The 20,690-nt window shown below is 41.4% G+C and overlaps 2 protein-coding genes across 4 annotated transcripts in view; one reads left to right on the top strand and one right to left on the bottom strand.

Moving 5' to 3' along the window:
* The window catches only part of LOC109865839 (voltage-dependent calcium channel gamma-1 subunit), a 36,876-nt gene extending 23,300 nt beyond the window's left edge, over positions 1 to 13,576 (top strand). The window contains exons 2-4 of the mRNA XM_020454308.2: positions 925 to 999; positions 11,196 to 11,333; positions 11,540 to 13,576. Of these exons, the coding sequence (XP_020309897.1) occupies positions 925 to 999; positions 11,196 to 11,333; positions 11,540 to 11,769 (443 nt within the window). The 3' untranslated portion in view covers positions 11,770 to 13,576. The remainder of the gene's footprint in view (positions 1 to 924; positions 1,000 to 11,195; positions 11,334 to 11,539) is intronic.
* A 1,599-nt stretch (positions 13,577 to 15,175) lies between these two features.
* Positions 15,176 to 20,690, bottom strand: part of LOC109865701 (probable helicase with zinc finger domain) — a 59,574-nt gene continuing 54,059 nt past the window's right edge. For 2 of the 3 annotated variants that reach the window (XM_020454082.2, XM_020454084.2), the window contains exon 31: positions 15,176 to 19,544. In XM_020454082.2, coding sequence (XP_020309671.2) covers positions 19,162 to 19,544 — 383 coding nt within the window. In that variant the 3' untranslated portion in view covers positions 15,176 to 19,161. The remainder of the gene's footprint in view (positions 19,545 to 20,690) is intronic. The other variant, XM_020454085.2, reaches the window with a different exon arrangement.

The following is a 20,690-nucleotide window of genomic DNA, read 5'->3' as shown; positions in this document are numbered from 1 at the left end:
ACAGGCTACAACGTTCAACTAGCCTGGGGGAGGAGATTATTGTCCTTACAGGAACAGGGACCCAATGAATAAGACAGTGAATATGCGCACTCACCGGGGATATGGCCGATGGTCTCCGCTATAGAGTGCCAATAAAATACGCTACTGTTCGCTCAATGGCCTATTGTGAGTTGAGAATTTTGATAGCCTAATTGCACTGACAGCCGCAAATCAACAATCAGCTATCTGATATGGTGCGCCGCCTGCCCAATTTCGCGCTTCTCAACTGTAGGTTATGCCCTTGGCATTGTGATTTAAAACAATCCACAGCTATTTTTTTTAAAGAAGCGAATCATCCACTGTGGCTCAATCATGCACTCTGTGGTGTAGTGTTTTGAAGGAATGTATTTATATTTGTATACACAGGAGTAATTATATCATTTTGGCAAGTTGAATTAAAAGTACTTCCTATTGGATGCGCCATTTATGGATGCCCAACATAACCTATGCTAACACAAAATCAGACACTGTCAATCAACAGGGTGCAGATAGATAAGGGTTTTATGTAAACTCAGCGCAAACCATCACATGAAAGGGGTGCGCCTAAATGTTGATCCGTGTGGATTAACAACTACAGAATGCTCGTTCATCGGTTATGCAAGTCGTTTAAAGGTAGTCCAGGTAAAAAGCATCAAAATCCTTTTATCTGTTTTTTATGAAGTTAGCATCTTTACATTTGTGGAAGACCCGTGAAACCGTTTTTGGTAAACACATTGGTCTATTATGCCATTTTTATTTCCTGAAGTGCTGTGCATCTATTATGAAATATAGCTATTTTCCCGATTATTTAGTAACTTCTATGATGTTCAGTGTATTGATGAGAAGCATTGCCTGAAGTGCTACTATCTGAACCTCCAGCTGACTGTGTTTTCATGTCTCCTACAGCGGAGAACTGCACTTACTTCAAACACTTCACTCCTGGGGACGAGTCTGAGATTTTTGAAGTCAAAACCCAGAAAGGTAAGGTTCCTTTTGTGCCTCATCCATACACAAGTTAATAATGGCCTAACTAACACACCATGGTTCTGTTTTGTAACTTTCATGTACACTGAGTGTACAAAATATTAGGAACATCTTCCTACTATTGTGTTGCACCCCCTTTCGACCTCAGAACAGCCTCAATTCGTCGGGACATGGGCTCTTACAAGGCATCAAAAGCGTTCCACGGTGATACTGGCTCATGGTGACTCCAATGCTTACTTACCACAGTTGTGTTAAGTTGGCTGATGTCCTTTGGGTGATGGACCATTCTTGATACACATGGGAAACTGTTGAGTGTGAAAGACTCAGCAGCATTTCAGTTCTTGACACACTCAAATCAGTGTGCCTGGCACCTACTACCATACCCCGTTCAAATGGCACACATACACAATTTATGTCTCACTTGTCTCATGGTTTAAAAATCCTTCTTTAACCTGTCTCCTCCCCTTCATCTACACCGATTGAAGTGATAAGGGACCATAGCTTTCACCTGGATTCCCCTGTTCAGCCTATGTCATGGAAAGAGCAGATGTTCCTAATATTTTGTACACTTGGTTTATACACTATATATACAAAAGTATGTGGACACACCTTCAAATGATTGGATTTGACTATTTCAACCACACCCGTTGCAGACAGGTGTATAAAAGCAAGCACACAGCCATGCAATCGCCATAGACAAACTTTGGCAGTAGAATGGCCTTACTGAAGAGCTCAGTGACCTTCAACGTGGCACCGTCATAGGATGCCATCTTTACAACAAGTCAGTTCATAAAATTTCTGCCCTGCTAGAGCTACCCCGGTCAACTGTAAGTGCTGTTATTGTGAAGTGGAAATGTCTAGGAGCAACAATGGCTCAGCCTCAAAGTGGTAGGCCACACAAGCTCACAGAACGGGGCTGCCGACTGCTGAAGCGAGTGGCGCATAAAAATCATCTCTCCTCGTTTGCAACACTCACTACTGAGTTGCAAACTGCCTCTGGAAGAAACATTAACATAAGAACTGTTTGTCAGGAGCTTCATGAAATGGGTTTCCATGGCCGAGCAGCCACACATAAGCCTAATATTAACATGCGCAATGCCAAGCATTGGCTGGAGTGGTGTAAAGCATGTCGCCATTGGACTCTGAAGCAGTGGAAAACTCTCTGGAGTGATGAATCGCGCTTCACCATCTGGCAAGTCCGGTGGATGAATCTGGGGGTGCCGGATGCCAGGAGAACGCTACCTGCCCCAATGCATAGTGCCAACTGTAAAGTTTGGTGGAGGAGGAATAATGGTCTGGGGATGTTTTTCATGGTTCGGCTTGTAACGCTACAGCATTCAATGTAACGCTACAGCATTCAATGACATTCTAGACAATTTTGTGCTTCCAACTTTGTGGCAACAGTTTAGGAAAGGCCCTTTCTTGTTTCAGTATGATAATGTTCCCTGTGCACAAAGCAAATTCCATACAGAACCCCCATCGAACACCTTTGGGATGAATTGGAATGAGCCAGGCAATGATCCAGGCCTAATCGCCCAACATCAATGCCCGACATCACTAATCCTCTTGTGGCTGAATGGAAGCAAGTCCCCACAGGAATGTTCCAACATCTAGTGGAAAGTCTTCCCAGAACAGTGGATGTTGTTATAGCAGGAAAGGGGGGGGATCAACTCCATTTTAATGCCCATGATTTTGGAATGAGATGAGCAGGTGTCCACATACTTTTGGATATAAGCTCCGGGAGGTAGCGTGATGGAACCCCATGTGACAGAGCGAATCCCTGTCACCGCCAATTCCCTTCTCTCCTGGATATTGTCCTTCTCCCATCTCCCCACTAGCCCCCATGGTGACCCTGCCAGTACTGCGCACATGCTTGGCCCATTAGACACATGTACTCTCACATATGACAGGACTTCCATGTGATGCACGTAAGGGCGCCAAGCACATGCAGGGCCTTGTCAGACCCAACCAGTAGGGTGTAAATCATAATAGATTTACACACACACACACACACACACACACACACACACACACACACAGCTATGTTTTACTATACTTGTGAGGACTTTTTGGGGACCAACAATTGATTCCCATTCAAAATCCTATTTTCCCTAACCCCTAAATGAACCTTAATCCTAACCCTAACCTCAACCCTAATCCCTAAACCTAACCCTATTTCTAACCCTAAAACCTAAGCCTAAAATAACCTTTTTACAAGTGTGGACCAGCAAAAATGTCCTCACTTCTCTGAATTTTAGTTGGTTTACTATTTTTGTGAGGACTTTTGGTACTCAAGTATAGTAAAACATCCACACACACACCCCCTTTAAGCCCACTATGCTCCTTTGAGACCCCTTTTTCAAAGTCACTGAGATCTCTTCATCTAGCCATGGTACCCAAAATAATGGGCAACTGGGCATTTATATACAAAACCCCTAAGCATGGTGGGATGTTTTAATTGCTTAATTAACTCATGAACCACACCTGTGTGGAAGCACCTGCTTTATATCCTTCATTTACACAAGTGTTTCCTTTATTTTGGCAGTTACCTGTATATTGGTTTATTCTCTTCAAGAACAAAATGGGTCTTCTTTGATGTCCTTTTGACAGAATGTTTCAGAAGAGAAGATTCAAAGTTAGTCATAAAAACAAATAAGCAACATGGGATATGAAACATGGATGGTGAATAGTACAAGCCAAATTGGATACATCTCAACTCCATGCTAGGCGCATGGCAGGGCTGCCCATGGTCTCCTAAGTTTTAGGAACAAACGCTAACAAAGACCAAAGCACAAAGAGCCAGATATACCCCTTCATTCTAAGCCTTACCCACATAACCAGTGGTGCCTTGGGGCTGGATTCAATCCACGTCACCAAAGTTCAGCGCTACAGCGCGTTTGAAATTTAAAGGTCATTTCCGATTGAGCCGATTTATGGAGTCCTAACTGTCAATGCAGTCGGAAGATTGCCTTTACTTTCCTAACGCGCAGTAGCGCAGCTCTTCAGCGCTACCGGTTTGTTAGCATTTGTCCATCAGCCTTGGTTTCAACACAAGCAGAAACATTGAAGTATATGGACTTTTCCCAGTATACCAAGGGAACGCGGCCAAGTTAACTGAATGGATAGCCAGCTAGCACATTTGGTTCCTAGGAAATTGTGGAAACGTACATTTTTGGTTTCCCATTGGTTCTGCGAACGAAGCCATATGTTTCCTGACCAGTAGAACTGAACATTTTTTAAACATTCTGAAAACTAAATTATAATTTAGCATGTTCTGGGAATGTTTGTTTTTAGGTGGCATGGAAGTACTGATAACGTTTTACTATGGTTCCCTGGAAGTTTTCCTGGGAGGTTTTTATTTTACATTCTGAGAACAGAAATCATGTTATTTGGTGTTTTTTGAATAACTCCCGTAAAACTTTCCCTGAATGTTTCAAGAACATGGAAATCTTGCTTAGGCATTAATCATGCAAATACATGTATTTTTTTATTATGGCACAGCGTCAGTGATATTCAAACCTGTGATCTTCTGTTGTCTATCCATGGAATTAGTCCACTGCGTCAGCAGGACGGAGCAAGCATGCCATGTTTTTTTTTTTTACTCAGCTGTTTACAACGCTGTTGATTTTAGTCTATTCAAACAGACCCCATTTCAAAGGAAACAAGCACTCATTAACATCAGGTGAGGCCAATTAGTTGGCACGGACAACACACTTTAACACACTTATTAAGATAGAGGATAGAGAGAGTTTTGTCGACGCTGAGAACAGAATGTATATGTTAAAAAAACGAAACATTATTAGAACATTCTTTGAACTACTGTTGTCACTATACCAGTATTGTGATACTACGATACCAGATTTTCCATGGCAAAAAAGAAAGCACGACTTAACTTAACTCTATGGTCCTTTAAAACCTACTTTTGTTAAGTATGATGTGCTATAGCTTGGAAAATAAGCAAATGTGACTCTGGGTGACAACATAAGACTTCTTGCATCCAACATTAGGAATGTTTCTCTCGAGAAATGTAATCTGCTTCATAATTTATTTCCTTTTCTTCCGTACTTCCTCGTATCGCGATACTGGTATTTGAGAACACTACTTTGAACGTTACGAATGTTTTCTTGACTTGCAGAAAACGTTATGCTGAAATATTGAAATTCCCATCAAAAAACATATGGTTCTCAGAATGTTATGTGTTAGCTGAGTATATGATCTGGCAGGTAAGCATCAATGGAACACCATATGACAGAACTAATTCCGCTAAACACCCATTCCCTTCTCACTTGGATATTTTCCTTCCCCCATCTTTTCACTAGCCCCCTCTGTGACCCTGCCAGTACTGTGCACATTTGTCCCATTCAACGTATGTACTCTCACATATGACAGGACTGCTAAGCACATGCAGGGCCTTGTCAGACCCAATTAGTAGGGTGTAAATTAGAATATCATTATGCACACACATACACTTGTTTTTATAGTTTATGATGTCCGTCAGTTTATAACATGGTTTATGGGGACCCACCGTTTCCATGGTCCTATCAATGAAATGAACACAGCACATTTTTTCATTTTATATGTAGAAGAAACAGTGGGGCAAAAAAAGTATTTAGTCAGCCACCAATTGTGCAAGTTCTCCCACTTAAAAAGATGAGAGGCCTGTAATTTTCATCATAGGTACACTTCAACTATGACAGACAAAATGAGAAAAAAAATCCTGAAAATCACATTGTAGGATTTTTTATTAATTTATTTGCAAATTATGGTGGAAAATAAGTATTATATGATGAAAATTACAGGCCTCTCATCTTTTTAAGTGGGAGAACTTGCACAATTGGTGGCTGACTAAATACTTTTTTGCCCCACTGTACATCTAACTTCAGATGTGTATATCGGATCATATTGAAATAATATACCTGTAAATTCACAGGCTTGTAAAGACATAGTTTATAAGAACATACATTATAAGTACATTGTGTATATGAGTAGATATAAGAAGAGTTGTAATGGATTTTTTCTCAAATGAGCAATAGGAAGCAGTAGACTGTCTCAGCGTAATTGCCTCTTGTGCCTCTGAACAAGAATTGCTGGTGTAAGACTGGCTACTTCAAATCTGTGATGTAATATTTTCAATCTTTTTTGTTAAGAAACGTAAAGACAGTTCACATAGATCAGGAGATATGAGCATGTCACTGTTTTGACGTCCAGGTGACCATGACAAAAACCTTTTGACGTTCTGAGGACGTCCTAACGACTCATTTTTGTTTGCAGGGGTCACTGGGGAGGTGATTTCTCACAGTCAAAGTCCTGCAATAAGAGCTATGATGCTAATAATTGTGTAAACACTTCTGAATTGTAATCTGTGGGTGTCACTGAGTAGGCTGATGCACCATTTCATGGGGGGCAGACACTATAGGTGAAGCTATATGAATGTTAAATATGTACAATAGGCTGACTAGTGAGGTGATTTCACACAGTTAAAGAGCCACTGAACACGCCGATCGGCACGTGTTTTTTTTTTTCTGTCGCTCATTACAAAAATTGGATTTCAGTCTTGGTGGTTTGTTTTCTGACTAATTACACGTTTGGTTAATGTTTGTCCCCCGTGAGACACTGTAGATGCGGAAGCCTACTTCACTTCCTAAAAATCCCCAGAAGAAATCTATAATTCATTTTGACGTTTTTGCCAAGGATGTTTTAGTTGTGCAATTTTACATCTGACTAACACGGAACCTGAGCCGGCTGCGCGCGTGCGCCATCATGCATAAATGTATTTTGTCCCCCCCACACCAAACGCGTTCACGACATCAGGTTAAAATATTAAAACAAACTGAACCTTGTATATTAATTTGGGGACAGATCGAAAAGCATTAAACATTTATGGCATTTATTGCACTTACTAGCTAATTTGTCCTATTTAGCTAGCTTGATGTTGCTAGCTAATTTGTCCTGGGATATAAACATTGAGTTATTTTACCTGAAATGCACAAGGTCCTCTACTCCACCAATTAATCCACACATAAAACGGTCAACCGGATCGTTTATAGTCATCTCTCCTCCTTCCAGGTTTTTTCTTCTCTTGACTTTATATTGCGATTGGCAACTTTTCATAAATTACGTGCAATACTGCCACTGACCTCGTTCGTCTTTCAGTCACCCACGTGGGTATAACCAATGAGGAGATGGCACGTGGGTACCTGCTTCTATAAACCAATGAGGAGATGGGAGAGGCAGGATTTGCAGCGCGATCTGTGTCAGGAATGGAACTGACTTCTATTTTAGCCCTTGGCAACGCAGATGCTCGTTAGCGCTCAATAGCAGTGTGGGTGCAATAATTGAATAATATAGTTATACATTTATTTTGCAACGCTCAGGCACGCGATGCGAGCGGTGTAGTCAGGCTGTAAGGTGTTTGGGGCAGTATTTCTTGAGTAAAAAATTTTACGACTTGATGTCTTTTGTAAACAAAGTCGGAGCTGCTGGGCAGGTCTGTCTCACTGTCTATGCTATTGGATAGAGAGCAATCACCGAAGCGGTTCACTCCATATTAGTGGGCAAATGGACATTGTCAAATCAAAACCCAACTTTCCTTTACCTGTTGTGATGCATGGATGTTCCAAACTCCGTTTTAGACCAGACTGACTTCATCACAAATATGATCATATTTACACTTTGCAGTACATTTTGACTTTAAAATAACTGTTTCTCATACTGATACCACGTAGGCCGTTTTCAAAGGGATTTGTTGCTTTTTAAAGGAAGTCGCTCTTTAAAGTCCCGCAATAAGCATGGTTTGAGAACTAACAACATGGTGTTTGTTGAATCGCACATCTGTTTAAAGCAACAGGCAGTGTGGCTGCAGCAGGTCGGGAGAGAGGTGCAGCATTTCAGAGGGAGAAGGATACATTGTACTGCGGGATGAGCTGTGGGCTCTCTTATTGCAGGACTTTGACTGTGAGATATCTCCTCCCCAGTCAATCTATTGTGCGTATTGAACATTCCTAATGGACTGTAAAGTCCTGCAATAATAGCTAAGACGCTAATATGTGTGTAAACTCTATGGAATTGTAATCTATGGGTGTCACTGAGTAAGCTGATACCTATAGAGTGTACACCCATGATATGGGGTAAGACTGTACATTCCAATATTAATATTTAAAACACACAAAAGGTTGACTGTTGAGGTAATTTGTCAAAGTCCTGCAATAAAAGCTATGCCACTAATATTTAAAATAAAATTGTATTTGTCACATGCAAATAGTCTGGGTAGCCATTTGATTAGCTGTTCAGGAGTCTTATGGCTTGGGGTTAGAATATGTTAAGAAGCCTTTTGGATCTAGACTTGGCGCTCCGGTACCGCTTGCCGTGTGGTAGCAGAGAGGAGAGTCTATGACTAGGGTGGCTGGAGTCTTTGACAATTTTTAGGGCCTTCATCTGACATTTTCTGGTATAGAGGTCCTGGATGGCAGGAAGCTTGGCCCCAGTGATGTACTGGGCAATACGCACTACCCTCTGTAGTGCCTTGCGGTCGGAGGCTGAGCAGTTGCCAGTGACTCAACCAGTTCTCGATGCTGCAGCTGTAGATCTGAGGACCCATGTCAAATGTTTTCAGTCTCCTGAGGCGAAATAGGCCTTGTCGTGCCCTCATCACGACTGCCTTGGTGTGTTTGGACCATGATAGTTTATTGGTGATGTGGACACCAAGGAACTTGAAGCTCTCAACCTGCTCCACTACAGCCCTGTCGATGAGAATGGGGGCGTGCTCGGTCCTCCTTTATCTGTAGTCCACAGTCATCTCCTTTGTCTTGATCATTTTGAGGGAGAGGTTGTTGTCCTGGCACCACACGGCCCGGTCTCTGAACTCCTCCTTATAGGCTGTCTCATCGTTGTTGGTGATCAGGCCTACCACTGATGTTGTGCCTGGCCATGCAGTCATGAGTGAGCAGGGAGTACAGGAGGGGACTGAGAACGCACCCAAGGGGCCCCCGTGTTGAGGATCAGCATGGCGGATGTATTGTTGCCTACCCTTATCACCTGGGGGCGGCCCGTCAGGAATTCCAGGATCCAGTTGCAGAGGGAGGTGTTTAGTCCCAGGATCCTTAGCTTAGTGATGAGCTTTGAAGGTACTATGGTGTTGAACGCTGAGCTGTAGTCAATGAATAGCATTCTCACATAGGTGTTCCTTTTGTCCAGGTGGGAAAGGGCAGTGTGGAGTGCAATAGAGATTGCATCGTCTGTGGATCTGTTGGGGCTGTATGCAAATTGGAGTAGGTCTAGGGTTTCTGGGATAAAGGTGTTGATGTGAGCCATGACCAGCCTTTCAACGCACGTCATGGCTACAGATGAGAGTGCTACGGGTTAGTAGTCATTTAGACAGGTTACCTTAGTGTTCTTGGGCACAGGGACTATGGTGGTCTGCTTGAAACATGTTGGTATTACAGACTCATGCTCGGAGTACACATCCTGGTAATCCATCTGGCCCTGCGACCTTGTGAATGTTGACCTGTTTAAAGGTCTTACTCACATCGGCTACGGAGAGAGTGATCACACAATCGTCCAGAACAGCTGATGCTATCATGCATGTTTCAGTGTTATTTGCCTCGAAGCGAGCATAGAAGTAATTTTGCTCATCTGGTAGGCTTGTGTCACTGGGCAGCTCGCGGCTGTGCTTCCCTTTGTAATCTGCAATAGTTTACAGATCCAGCACTGTCAGTACGACAAGCCACAGGCAGATCCAGCGCTGTCAGTACGACTAGCCACAGGCAGATCCAGCCAAGCAGCGTAAACAGAGCTAAACTGAAAATGCCACTGGGATAATAAATCACTAAAGCACCAAATAGAGTGCAAAAGAGATACCCATACCTGAGACATTAAACCACTGATCCAGCCTAGACTGACACCACTCACCCCTCTCTCTGGGGTTGCAAGGGGAAGAGCGCTAGCACTCCATGCAGGATATAGCATGATTCCAGGACTACTCAAGGGGTGAGAGCCAGCATTGGCCCATCCTTCCCCAGAATGAGATGAAGGGGAGCCCCCGAGGAGAGGCTCTCCCCTGGGCACCGATTCTAGGAGCGCAGGCGGAAGATCAAAGCCTAGCTCTTCCATCCACATTACAACACCGACATAACCGGAATGGCTGGTTAAGCAGCTTGGAATAGCTTGGAACAACGTACAGTAATGCCAAGCGTAGTTCTCTCCTTTGGTTGAATAAAGATGGCTGCCTTACTTCAAGAGGAACTTTTTCACCTTGTAACATGTCTCTCATTTCACACAACAATTTTTGACTTCGAGCTCAATGTCATTTCAAATGTAACCTCGTTATTTCATTCCGTTAGTTTGTTTGATTGATTTAGGTAGCTTGTTAGTTTGACTGATGGCAGATTCCACCAACCAAGTGAAATTCCGTCTTCCTTATCATGCTTCACACTCCTGTTCATTAAAAAAATATATATATTTAATTGTCCATTCTGTGACTGTACACAACCTCATGTACTGTACAATGAGGTGACAAACTAAATTGGTCTGCACGCGTAACAATTCAGTTAGGTCCCTTCAACTATTTTCTCAGGCATAAACTAAAGACAAATGGAAAAAATCCACATGAGTGTTTGCACATCCAGTTACGCCAGTGCTGCACTGTCATGAAAAATAATTGATATTATTCAGCTGGAGACATAAGGACTCATGCTGCTCTGGAATAAAACAATTTTTCTTGGTAAGCCTCCTATCAGCTTATGGCTGATTTTATATACACATACAAAGACATTAACCCCCACAACCCACCACAATGACTCTTTCTTACCTTTTTGTGTACTGTAACGTAAAAAAAACTAAACAATTTGAGTATCGAAAAGCTAAAGTTAATTTATGCAGATCCAGTTTAGAGAGGTATTTTTAGTGTTTTAGGAGGAAAGTAGCACTCTACAAGTTTACAGTATGTGCAATTGCTTAAGATAGAAGTTGCACTTAACCACAGATCTAGGATCAGACCTACCCTTCCCTCAATCCTATTTGGATGGAAAAATGTCATGGCACATGTAACGCCAAGGTAGTGGGCTTTATTCCCAGGACCACCCATATGCATGCATGATTAAGTCGCTTTGGATAAAAAAAACGTCTGCTAAATGGCATACTATATTTTCATAGGTCAGGGGTCATCTTGAAGTGACCTCTATTTGCTCTCTTTTCAGAGTACAATATCTCGGCAGCGGCCATCGCCATCTTCAGCCTGGCCTTTATGATCCTGGGCACCTTGTGTCTCCTGTGCTCCTTCAAGAAGGGAAATGACTACATCCTCAAACCTGCCGGAATGTTCTTCGCTTTCGCAGGTGAGACCAGACAAGCAGATAACACATTACCTCTGTAATCGTTTGGTTGTACTGTTATCAGTGTGTTAAGGGAACAGATACAGTACTAAAATCATAATATAGTATAGAAAATGAAAAACAAATCATATCTGATTCAACTGCTTACCTGTGATTGGAGGTCAAGCCCGTTAACCCATCCTCCTCTCTCCCTCTATGCCCAATCGCAGGTCTGTGCGCCATCATCTCAGTGGAGGTGATGCGTCAGTCGGTAAAGCGGATGATCGAGAGCGAGGAAACCATCTGGATAGACTACTCCTATGCCTGGTCCTTCGCCTGTGCCTGCGCCGGCTTCTGCCTCCTCTTCCTCAGTGGCCTCGGCCTCCTCCTGCTCTCCATGCCCCGCATGCCCCAAAACCCCTGGGAGTCCTGCATGGACGCTGAACACGAAGTGGAGTAATAGACAGAGGGATGAGACGAGGAAGAGAGTGACACTTTGTTTTAAAAGCAATAAGATCACGATCAAGATAAACTTTGTGTTGTGATATAGTGGAACCAGAGGATTATTTCACACAGGGCTTGGGAGCAGTCGAGTCCTGCATGCTTTCCCGAGTCATAGTGGAGGACCACACAACAGTGTCATTGTGTGACTCCAAGTTTACGCCGATGTGATAGTTATTATATAAATATTTGCAGATAAAAGGCATTTCCACTGCCATTTCTCGCATAATTAATTTTACAGACACATAAAACATCCCACCATGTCGATTGATGCAAATTGTCTGTTTTATAAAACTGCACCGGCATTTCCTGTTTCCATCAGCCCAGTCGTTACTTTTTTTTCAAGTGTCCGGTAATTAATCAGCATGAAATGGTTGGATGGAAACCTGGTTAATGATACATTTTGACATGTTATTTAATGGTATAAATAGTAATGGATTGACATTTGACCTATGAATCCACCTTTTTCACAATGTGTGTTTTTTATGATAATTCTGTACATAAGTCAATCAATTTATAACTGGGATGGTTCTGTTATTTTCAGTGCATCAAGCACTTGCAATGAATTTATGTCAAATGTATTCAGGCAGATTTCAAGATAAACCAGGAAATTGTTAGAATCAGATGCCAAATTATTACTTCATAATTAAGCATTTAATATTGCAAAATATATATATTCACAGCATAACACTAATTGTGATGTAAAGAAGTAATATTAAAATGATCCATTTTAATTATAGAATTTAGTCATGTTAGATTTATAGTGAACAAAAAAAATGTATTTTCAGTATTCAAAAGGACTTACTTTTATAAGAATAATACATGGCTGTCGCAGCAAATTGGAGAAGCAAATAATGTTGTCTAGTGAGTTTAGTGTGCATACCAGACAGAATGCTAAACACCAACAGCCCACTGAATGCTTGGGTTGGAAAAGATTCAGTTCTAGCAGGTGCACACCAAACCCCCCCCCCCTCCCCCCTGCTTTTTAAGAGCTGAACACATTGCAGCCTAATTTCTTGGACTATTTGATCCCATTCAATTTAGGTGAACCAAGCAATCTATTTTTGTTGTTGTTGATGAAGGTATCAATTTCTTCTAGTTTTGATTTTAGTTAGCATCTGATGCATTTAACATTGAACTTGGAAGGTACTCAGTAGCCAACACTTTCAGGGGCATTCAGTTCAACAAACTCAAGAGCCTTAATATGTACCATTTAGATCCAGTAAATAGCTTTAATAGATATATTTCCCAAATGTCCAGTCTTTTCAGCCAAACTAAACTGGACTTCTCTCCCATGTTACCAATCATCTATGGCTTCTATGGACAGACAGGAAATAGGTGTATTGTAAAAACCCAGTGGGTACATTCTTTTTGTTATGGATGATACTGCTTTTGTATTTACTCAGTGGAAGTGGTAAACAAGGATTATTTTTGATACAGAAATGTACATTACTAATGTCTCAAAACAAGCTTGCAAGTTCTAATGCCATTGCTTTCCCCATTTGATATTTGATTGAATAGATGAGGGCAGTTGATAAAGGTCAGGGGGTATGGTTACTAAACAACACATAAGACTTCGTGACTGTAGCAGACAAAAACTTGCTTCGCCATCTTATCTGTCCTTGTCTGTTAGAACTAGCTTTTGGTATGGAATGATGAATTACAGTACAGTGGTTGTCTTCAGTTGTGCGCACATGTTATGATAACCATGAAACCATGCATTTCTAAGTAAAATAAATTCACATATCTAGCTTGGAAGAAAGCCAGTTTCCTGTATCTCTTCCGTCCTTCTCTCCTGTATACAAGACACCTGGGTCGTGTTCATTTAGGTACAAAACGTAAGAAATGGGCTGGCCCAATGAACACAAACCTGTTTTGAGAATAAAGCCTTGAATCATGGCCATAGAGGGGAATATCCAGAAAACTCAGGGCTCGGACAGTGAGTGGCGGTAGAGCGAGGCCATGTTCTGGGGGGGGGGGGTGATGAAAGGATGGAGGAACCTTTGGAAGCGTATCCTCACTGTGTGTAGGGGGTGATGAAAAGAAGGAGGAGTCTTTGGAAGCGTAGCCTCACTGTGTGTAGGGGGTGATGAAAGGAAGGAGGAGTCTTTGGAAGCGTAGCCTCACTGTGTGTAGGGGGTGATGAAAGGAGGAATCTTTGGAAGCGTATCCTCACTGTGTGTAGGGGGTGATGAAAGGAAGGAGGAATCTTTAGAAGCGTATCCTCACTGTGTGTAGGGGGTGATGAAAGGAAGGAGGAATCTTTAGAAGCGTATCCTCACTGTGTGTAGGGGGTGATGAAAGGAAGGAGGAATCTTTGGAAGCGTATCCTCACTGTGTGTAGGGGGTGATGAAAGGAGGAGTCTTTGGAAGCGTATCCTCACTGTGTGTAGGGGGTGATGAAAGGAAGGAGGAATCTTTAGAAGCGTATCCTCACTGTGTGTAGGGGGTGATGAAAGGAAGGAGGAGTCTTTAGAAGCGTATCCTCACTGTGTGTAGGGGGTGATGAAAGGAAGGAGGAATCTTTGGAAGCGTATCCTCACTGTGTGTAGGGGGTGATGAAAGGAGGAGTCTTTGGAAGCGTATCCTCACTGTGTGTAGGGGGTGATGAAAGGAAGGAGGAATCTTTAGAAGCGTATCCTCACTGTGTGTAGGGGGTGATGAAAGGAAGGAGGAGTCTTTAGAAGCGTATCCTCACTGTGTGTAGGGGGTGATGAAAGAGGAACAAGAGCACCCTCCCTGTCCTTTGCCACATCAGAAAGAGTCGAGGCTTTTGATCCAGATCTTTTCAGTCTCCACTCCCTTGATGGGTTCATTTAGATTCCAAACTCACAGCCAGGGTTAGTCTGGTGACAGAGAAGAGGGAAGAGAGGAAGTAACCGCATGATGGAGAATGGATCAAAAACAGAGAGAGAAAATTACTTCAGAGCTGCCTTGGTTGATTGTAAACAAAACTGACAAATGTCAAAGATGCAAGTCTATTGGCCTTGAGTGCAAACTGTTGGGGTACTGTACACCACTTGCAGCAGTTCTGGGTAGGGGGCCTATGCACCTGTGGAGAGAACGGTTGAGACTGCTAAGGATAAACCGATCCCAAGACGGATACAGTGTGTTGGGGTTAAGGGTTCCTCAGGGGCCACATTACTTCTGAGTGAGATAATGACAAGTCACAACTTCAATGGCAAACAAGACCCAGCGATTTAATGAGAGTAAAGTCAATTGCGTAACCCTTCGGTCCCTTTTGGGACATTGAGACACATGGTGTGCACTTCCTTTCCACACAGGGAAATCACTCAGAGCGATAAAATTCTACCTCATCCAATCCAACAATTGAAGTACGTCTCTGCAATAAAAACAAGGAGTAACTGAGTCAATAAAAACACTTTAATAGAGAAACAAATTTTAAAAAACAAAATAAAACCTTTGAAACAAAGTCTAAATCCTTTATCACGACCACCACCAATTGAATTGAAACGAGTGAAAGGGAAATATTCATCATTATGTAGCCCACTCCTGTGGGTCAAGTGGGGTGGGGGTAACAGTTAACAGGTGTGTCATTGATTTACTGTGGGAGGGGAAGAAACAGAGGAGACTGGAGACAAAATGGATGACAACAGGAGATGTGGTTTTACAAAGGCTGAAACACAGTGCTCTCTACTGGCTGGGCTAAAGGCTGCTCCCAAGACAAAACCATCTGTTCAAGTTAGGGTTGTTTTAGGTGTTTTATGAGGGCATAGCGAAGTACTTTCGGAAGCCTTTTACACACGATGATGCGTGACTGGGTGGAGGCTAACTGACATTCAAACTCTGTTGACGACAAACACATTAAAAGCTTCTGTCTCGATGCAAAGTCAGTCAGGTCACGAGTCATGACAACGGCACAAAATTTAGATTTTGAGCAATAAATGAAGGCCTGAAAAGGCACGGTATGGAAACAAGCACAGATCTATTACTTACTCTTGGACAAGATTACTAAGAACAAACACAGAATGGCTCAATCTCTTATGGTTTGGATTTCACACAAATTCAGATCAGACACTGCATAAATTGAGAAGAATAAATATTGCACAATTTAGAGGTTAACCAACAACTAATTTGTGGAAAACTGATTCAAATGTAATATCCACTTCTTTGCAAAGATTTTCAAAGCTTATAATATGTGCCCCCCCCCCCCCCGTATGTCTGGGAGCAACTTTCGCCCAGAAAAATAATTGAGGGAAAACAACTCTTACATGAGCGTTACATAATTAATTGACATGTTAGTAAAATATCATACTTTTTTTGTATGTCACAAGTCATTGTACACATCAAACAATATACCAAAATGTTACTGTGTAGGGAGAGAACAAAAACATTTTATTGTTGTTGCACAAATCAAACTATTTGATAAAACCAGGGATATAAACAAGCCATGTCATCTTGGCATGCACAGAATGAATGAAGTCTTACGTGAAAAATCATTGAACCACAAAGCACCGCTGAAATTAAAATATATATATATTTTTTAAATGGATTTAGGCGAAGAAACTGAAAGGACAAATAATTCCTGCAACAATGATTTTAAAATTAAGTATTCTACAATAACATGTTGTATATGCCTGCAACAGAAAAACTTTGCAAAAGCAGCCAGACACCATCTTATAAAAATGAATTTAAAAAGTTATTACTATAAGATGCTGTGACTGCCAACACGGTCCATGTCTTTGAATTTGCATAATTAAAAAAGGGCATACTTCCTCTTTTAAACAGCTTCTACAAAATTGAGGCGCTCCCTAAACCTCGTTTGTAAATACCTAGAAAACGCATATTTACAAGTATGTTTTTTGTAGTGATGAACCTAAAATTCACAACCTCTTGAATCTGGACCTTGGAAAGCTAATGACCAAATATTTAAATAAACTTAAGTCCCCGTAAATGTTTTGAATGATCATTTCAACTGTTTAAGAGATGTTTTTAATTCCGACTAGATTTGCTTCCTGATACTTCTGATTGACGGGCTAATACATTAAAAAGAATGACAAAATAGTTACATAAAATGTACCAGTTAGAATCCAAGGGTCTTTTATTACAATAAACTGAAACAAACCATTAACCAATTAAAAATATATATTTGATGGGGGAGAAAAAGGCTGCAACACAAATGAATCATGGAGAGAAAACTGTTTCCAGTAAATGTGACAAATATGGCTATTACACAAAAGAAAAAAAATCTGTCACAAATTTGCATTTGATAACAATCATCAATAATTGTCATGATAATTTTATCCGACTGGCAATTTTTTGAGCGTGCACACCAATACAAATGTATAAAGATTGGACAGCTTGATGGTTGTTTGCAAATTATTTGACCAAAAATGCAAATAGATTTCACTCCCAAGAGACACGCGTCACCCTGAAAACAAAATACCTCACTGATTGGAATGCATGTCAGAAAAGACCTACAAAACAGTGAACAATCTCTCTTTTGTGGTTAAAATAACCCACACCGATTGCATTTATTTGTTAAAAATTGAAACATTTTGAGTCGTCAAAATAAAAAAAACGGAATATTTTTTCCTGTCTAAATTTCAAGGGCAAACAGTCATCTAAGCAACCATCTAATCAGAGCAAGAGGCTGGTAGCTAAAAGTGATGTCCACTGATGACACAGAGTACATGGAATATCGGTGAAAAAGACTGTGGTATTGCAGTACAAATCAGATAAGACAGAACCAAAAAAATAAACTGACGGCGCTGGTCTAAACCAGACGGTTTTATTTCGGGCCGAAGTCCTACATAAAACACAAAAATAGTCTACGGTTGCAAAGTTCCCAAAATTTACAGGTTTTTCAGAAATCCCGGTTGAAGAATTCCAAGTCGGGACGATTCCCTAGTTGCTTACTCCCCTTGCTGATTAAAGAAAACCTCCAACCGGGATTTCAGAAATTACCAGGGAATGTTGGGAAATTGTGACAGGATCTTTCTCAAGACTTTCTAAAAAAAAAAAGACCTTTAAAGCTCTGAAGTGGAAAAAAGAAAAACAAGGAGACCATTGACGTAGACCCAACATCTCACTCAACATGAAACAAATACTTCCAACTTGGCCATGATGCCTCTCTATACCTTCAGACTCCCTCATCAGCCGTGCCTTAGTTATGACTCACGTTACATATCCACCAATATATGCAGTTGGCCTCAAGTTTCTCCACACCGTTTTTATCACGCAATACGCCTACATCGAAGACAGTGGTTAACCCGACTAGACTAAAGGGAAAGCCAGTCGCCCAACAGGAGAACAACCATCTTTTGGCCTCAGGTGAAAACGGCAGAGGAAGCATACCCGTGGTTCTTTCTGAAACTAGTTTGTCCAAGTTGGAATCAGACAACAGTAGACCTCCCTTTGATGTGGCTTTGCATGCATATCATTATCTATCCTATATTTTTCTCTTTAAAAAAAAGATTTAAAAAAAAAATTGGGCCAGTGAAAAAAGGAATTTACGTACAACCAACACATTTGTATAAATGTATAATAAAGTAATCGTTTCTCTGAATGGTGTGTGTTTGCATGTGCATGTTTGTATGCATGTAAGAATCCCATTTACTGCACTAATCTGTCACTGAAAATGATTTTCAGGTGAGAATGTCTAAGGTTGAGGATGAAAAGCAAACCAAATTAAGTCTAATGTAAATGCTAACATGATACAGGAATTTAGGTACATGTCTGTTGCATACAACTCAGTCATTTATTTTCTTTATATGTACAGATTAGAGGAAAATGTATCTACTTCTATACAATGCTCCATATACTATATGAAATTAGTTGACCACTTAGCTTTTTCCCTGTTAACACAACTATGATTAAAGTCAAGACAGAAAGTCCAAACACAATTTAAAAACAAAAACAAAAATAACGGGGAAAAAAACCCTTCAACATAAAAAAACCTTCAATAAGGGAAAACAGACAGGCAGCCAAGTGGTCAACCAAATGCTGTTTTTAAAATCATTTTAGATCATTTTTTAAAACTTTTTTTTGCATTACATACATATATAAGTGTACATAATATAAGTATATATTCATATATACATCATGTGTATGTATATACCAGTAATGCATCCATTATATATACTTAAGTTTTACATATAAAAAAAAAAAATGTCAGATATGTGAAACAGAAGAAAGATTTGACTTTTACAAATAAAAGTTTAAAACAAAAAGCGGGAAACAAAAACAAATAGAAACAATTTGTAAAAGCCGATTTTTTTTTGTCTTTCTCACAAAAGTATTGCCATTATTAGCTTTTTTTCTATTTTTATATATTTTACGTTTTTTTTTTCTTCATATTTTTCTAGGGGTTATTTCTCAGGGGTGAAACTCATTTAAAATAGGAATAGTATCCATTGCTACCATTTGAACTTCCTATGCTGAGCTCTTGGAGTAGGGAAAGTGGGTCGCTGTGCTTTTTGACCTGTTCGGGGCGAGCTCTGGGTTTGGGTGGGGCGCGGAGGGCACTGGCGTAGGACATGGTGGGGGGTTTTCCAGGGTTTTGGGGGCCCCCGGGGCCCTGGCCGGGCTCTGGGGGGGCTTGCTGCTGCTGCTGCTGCTGCTGCGGCTGCTGCTGCTTGCTGTTGGGCATGAGAGGGGGGAACTGTCCGAGGTGCTGGAGGGAGTGGGCGGGAGGCTGGGCCGCAGCTACTGCTACTGCCGCTTCAGCCTTCATCTGCTCCTCTGCTGCCTGCCGCAGGGCCTTGGAAGCTACTGGAGAGAGGGAGGAGGAGGAAGGGAGAGTGAGGAAGAAGGATGAGGGAAGAGTAGGAAGGAGGAAGAAAAGGAAAGAGGAAAAATTAGGGTTGGAGAGATTAGTTTCAACTTCCAAAATATACAATACATTGGGGGTTGCTTGTCAATGTCAGGAGAACAAATGGGCACTTAGAAAGGAAACTGACACTTTTGTTTTTGTCACGCTTGCATTGTTGGAATCATTGACAATGACAGCCGCTTCAGCATGCAGATTCGTCAACCTTACAGCAGCCTTCAAATTGTATTCACCAGGTCCAACCCTGACGACAACCGTCAGAAATTGAACACCCGACTTGCTCTCACTGAGTGTCAGACACTGACCAAACCGGACGCGTGCGTTGCAAAATAAATGTACACATTCATGTTATTCAATCATTGCGCGCGCCAACGAGCGTATGCGTGGCCAGGCGTTGAAATAGAAGTTGCTTCCATTTGTGACGCAGAACGCGATGCAAGTCCTGCCTCTCCCATCTCCTCGTTGGCTTTTAGAAGTATATGCCCATGTGCCATCTCCTTATTGGTTATAACCACGTGGGTGATTGAGAGATGAACTGAGGTCAGTTGTGGTAATACACCTTATTATGAAGGTTAGTTGCCAATCGCCATATAAAGTCCAAAGAAGAAAAAGAAGCCTGGGAGGAGGAGATGACTACAAACCATTCGGTTGACCATTTTGTGTGTGGATTAATTGTTGGAGTAGAGGACCTTGTGCATTTCAGGTAAAATAACTCAATGTTTATATCCCAGGACAAATTTGATAGCAACAGCAAGCTAGCTAGCTAAATAGGACAAATTAGCTAGCAACTGCAAGCTAGCTAAATTGTCATAAATACTTAATGCTTTTCGACCTGTCCCCAAATGAATATAATTGGTTCAGAGTTTGTTTTGATATTTCAACCTGCGTCTCGTGATCGCGTTTGGTGTGGAGGAGACAAATTCGATTTGCGCGTCCGGATTGGCCATGGTGTCCGCTGTCACTATTCTGCCACTGCTAGAGCGTTAACAAAGGCACTGCCAAGTACAATGAGTGCAGTAGGCTACACTTAAACCATTATATATTTGTATTTCAAAAATGTAGTGATCTGCACTGTACCTCGCTCAGGT

Source organism: Oncorhynchus kisutch, linkage group LG20 (genome assembly GCF_002021735.2).
Source record: "Oncorhynchus kisutch isolate 150728-3 linkage group LG20, Okis_V2, whole genome shotgun sequence".
Taxonomy (NCBI): domain Eukaryota; kingdom Metazoa; phylum Chordata; class Actinopteri; order Salmoniformes; family Salmonidae; genus Oncorhynchus; species Oncorhynchus kisutch.
Note: the sequence above shows the minus strand (reverse complement) of the source record. Positions and strands in the feature narration are given on the sequence as shown.